Raw genomic sequence first — 4,052 nt, 5'->3', positions numbered from 1 at the left:
AGCAGCAGCTGCGGTCCTGCTCGCCACCGGGACGTGCGGAGGGGAGCTCGGTGGCCGAGACGAGGGGCGGCCGTGTCCGCACTGAGCGCTGTGCTGTCCAGAGGCACGGCACGCTCCGCTGTGGGTTGTGGCCAGCTCTGGGGGGAGACCGGGCCGGCGAGTTTGCACGAAGCTCGGTTACAGGAGCCTGCAAGTTCCTGATGACTTGGAGCCAGCTCGCAGGGACGTGCCTTAAAGCCCTGCTTTGTGTGTTACTGCTCCACTCCGAGATACAGTGGTGACTCAGAGGATCTTTGATACGTACATGTTACTTGGCCACTTGCAACAGTGCTTCCTGGATCCCGGCCTTGTGAGGTAGGGCTTGGGTGCAGGAGGTCTGGAGATGCTCTTCCTTTGTCAGACGAGGTGATGTGACTGGTACCTCTCCTTGATGTTCAGGCACATGTTTTTCTCAGACTGCTACGCAGTGTTCACTAGTTAAGTGCGTGAGCTGAAGGAAACACTCCTCATACCACGATCCTGTTCTATGGGCTTGGCTGTGACAGTAAATCTTCAATTTTATTTACTGGTAACTTTTTTTCAGAGTGAGCAAGAGAAGCAGGAGCAAATTGAGGTCCAGAAGGAGAAGCAAAGAGAGCTGATCCTGCAGCTCAAAACACAGCTGGATGACCTGGAGACGTTTGCTTACCAAGAGGGCAGCTATGATTCTTTGCCACAGTCTGTGGTTATGGAAAGACAACGGGTAAGGCTCGCAAAGTCCTTCTTCCTGTATTTCTTAGCATTTGTGAGCCTCTTACAGACTGTAGGAGTTGGTCAGTCCTCATTTCTCACCAGCAGCTGTAATAGAGCATCAGTAGTTTGTCTGCATGTGTAAACGTGTCCTGTGTCTTCTCTTGCAATTTTCTAAGTTCAGCAAAGGTGGCCTGTTTCCAAGGGAACGAATGGGTAAAGGAGTATTTTGAAGCTTGTGGGCAGCAGCGCCACACAGTGAAATCATGCCACTAACTTGTGTTTTGCAGATGATTATAAATGAGTTGATAAAGAAGCTGGATATGGACTTGAGTGAAGATATTGCAACGCTCTCTCCAGAGGAATTGCGACAGCGTGTTGATGCTGCCATAGCACAGATTGTTAATCCAGCCAGAGTGAAGGAGCAGCTGGTGGAACAACTGAAGACGCAGATAAGGGACCTCGAAATGTTCATCAGCTTCATTCAGGGTCAGTGCTGAATTTTTAGATGAGCAGATTGAATTGCTTTGTAATTCCCTGACGAAGTCATGAGGAAGGAGGTCACAGATGTCAGAGGATGCAGGAAGAGTTTCTAGGTCATGAGGAAGTACAGATCTCTCTGAACTGATAGTGGGGAGAACAAGAGACTGACAAAAAAGGTGCAGAGGTCTAAGGAATATTGACCTTAATACTTGGGATATGCAGCTTAAATTCACACATATGAAATAATAATGTGAAATTCTTGTTCTAGATGAAGCTGGAAGCTCTGGTAAGGCAGAAGATGGACACTGTGAATGTGCAGGCAGAAAAGATGGCGGCGGGTCCTACAAACCAAATACACGGCCTTCTGGAAACAGAGGTGGGCACTGCTTGGCTCAGAGCTTCTGGCCCTGCTCCTGCTGTCACTCACTTGAAGTTCAGCAAGCATGGACCACCATCCAGTCATGATAGGCTGCTTTGCTTTTTTTCCTGGCAGTTGGTTTTTGTGCTTTCCTACTCCCACTGACAGAAGCCCTGTGTCCAGTTCCTTTACCCTTCCTCCATGGGATCATTAGAGTAGTCACAGAACCTGAACGTGCGGCACAGAGGGTGGAATTGGTCCTCAGCGGGTATCAGGAGTAGAAGGGACTTCTGATACTTAGTGCAAAATGCAGACAGACTGAGCAGCCTTGTCTTGTACACACCATTGGACTGCAGTGTAATTAATGTTCTTTCAGTTCTTAGCTCTGTGAGCAGATACAGTGAGCTGGATGGATCCAGTGTTCTTTATAATTTGAGACTTGTCTACTTGTCACAGGAATTTATTGAATTTAGAATAGCTATACTAGAGGAAATACTACAATACCTTTACCTTTTGTAATCTGAGGCATCTGCCACTAGTCGGAGAGAGAATAGTGGCCCAGATGGAATTCGGGTCTTACCCAGTGTGGCTACTCTCACAAATTGAATGTAATAATGGCATCAGGAGTAAACAGTGTACGTTAGCTTGCTGAGACAAGACACTTCTTGGAAGTAGGCAATGATCTCCTTCAGCAAAGGTTTTGGTATCTCCTAATTACCCATGTGGTATTGTCGTGTCTAAAGAATTATCTTTTGTTACTGTGTATGCGCCCACTAGGAGAGCTGTTGTAGGATTTCTTCTCTGTAAGATGACCTGATTGTTGAGAACAGGCCATGCAAATGTTTGCTTTTCTCTTTGGCTTCAGTGCGTTAAAACTACAAAAAATAGCATCAGTCCTACTGACAAAAGCTCCCGAGGAGGAGGAGAATCCATGGTAGAGGAGGAGCAGACATTTGCACTCCCTTTGTGTGTACGAAGGAGCAGAGCTGTTGATTCCTTAATGAGAGCATTTTTTTCTCTTTTCTAACCTGATCAGTGAACCCAGAAGATGCCAGAAAGATGCGAGAAACAGGCCTGCACCTCATGCGTCGCATGCTTGCTGTGCTACAAATATTTGCTGTTAGTCAGTTTGGTTGTGCTACTGGTCAGATTCCTCGCACCCTCTGGCAGAAGGACCAAGCCAACAAGGACTATTCCCCCTTAATTAAGAAACTGGAGTTGTCAGTAGAGCGAGTGAGGCAGCTAGCTGTGAAACACCAGCAGGAAGACCACGTTATCAGTTCCTCTGATCTGCAGGACATTCCCTTAGGAGGCAGAGATGAGCTGACTCTAGCTGTGCGGAAGGAGTTGACCATTGCTTTGCGAGACCTGATGGCTCACGGCCTCTATGCCTCTTCCCAAGGAATGAGCCTGGTATTGGCACCCATTGCGTGCTTGATTCCTGTGTTCACCTCATCGCCACAGACCATGCACCCATGGGAACTCTTTGTGAAGTATTACAATGCTAAGAACGGACAAGCCTTCGTGGAATCCCCGGCTCGCAAGCTCTCCCAGTCCTTTGCCTTGCCTGTGACAGGAGGAGTGGCCATTACCCCCAAACAGAGCCTGCTGACAGCGATTCACACTGTCCTCACAGAGCACGACCCCTTCAAGCGCAGTGCAGACTCTGAACTGAAAGCTCTGGTGTGTATGGCACTTAATGAGCAGCGCCTGGTCTCCTGGGTGAATCTGATCTGCAAATCTGGAGCTCTGGTACAGTCCCACTACCAGCCATGGAGCTACATGGCAAACACAGGCTTTGAGAGCGCACTCAATGTTCTCAGTCGCCTGAGCAACTTGAAATTCAACCTCCCGGTTGACCTGGCTGTCCGGCAGCTGAAAAACATCAAAGATGCTTTTTGATGTATTTTTATTGTAGATCATCCATTTTCCACAAGTAGGCAGCTGTTGGGCTCAAGAAGCCTGGCTTTTTTAAGAACAAGTTTGGCTTTTTGAAATTGATACTTCCTTTTAGGGAAATCTTATGGTGTCTTGATGCTGGAAATCTGTGTTTTACAAGGCTGCCACTGCAAAGCTGGTGGAGGTTGTGCACTGTACAGCACCTCAGCCTGCCCCTTTTTATGCAGCTGTGAAGAGCAAAACTGCTTCGCTGGTGAGCAGATGCCAGTGAGAATTCAGCGTGTGGGGCTGGCTGCCCCTAGTGTGGTAGAGGCCTGGCCACAAAGCTTACAGGTGGAGGAAAGCCCTGTGCTGCATCAACATGGTTATTTCTCAAAGTTTTTGCTCTAAATGATGCCCCTACAAGACCTCTCACGGAAGAGCAAGGCAGGCTGGCCAGTGTTTAGATGCCACAGGGCCTGCCTGGTGGCAAATGACTTGTCCTCCCCCGTGTGAATGTATGGGAAAACTGGGGCAGATCTGCTGAGCCGCAGGTGCGGGGAGTTGCGCTCCTTCAGTGCTGGCGGCTTGGCAATCCACAAAA

At 48.6% G+C, this 4,052-nt stretch overlaps 1 protein-coding gene across 1 annotated transcript; it reads left to right on the top strand.

The window, feature by feature from the left end:
* Positions 1 to 583: 583 nt before the first annotated feature.
* Positions 584 to 3,711, top strand: RUNDC1 (RUN domain containing 1; the record flags this gene model as incomplete). Its single annotated transcript, XM_009697645.1, has 5 exons — positions 584 to 742; positions 1,020 to 1,218; positions 1,481 to 1,588; positions 2,607 to 3,596; positions 3,645 to 3,711. Coding segments are annotated over 4 exons (1,332 nt in total), but the record flags the coding sequence as incomplete, so codon positions are not given.
* Between the last annotated feature and the right edge of the window lie 341 nt (positions 3,712 to 4,052).

This window comes from Cariama cristata, unplaced genomic scaffold (genome assembly GCF_000690535.1).
Source record: "Cariama cristata isolate BGI_N322 unplaced genomic scaffold, ASM69053v1 Scaffold46303, whole genome shotgun sequence".
In the NCBI taxonomy this organism is placed as follows: domain Eukaryota; kingdom Metazoa; phylum Chordata; class Aves; order Cariamiformes; family Cariamidae; genus Cariama; species Cariama cristata.
Note: the sequence above shows the minus strand (reverse complement) of the source record. Positions and strands in the feature narration are given on the sequence as shown.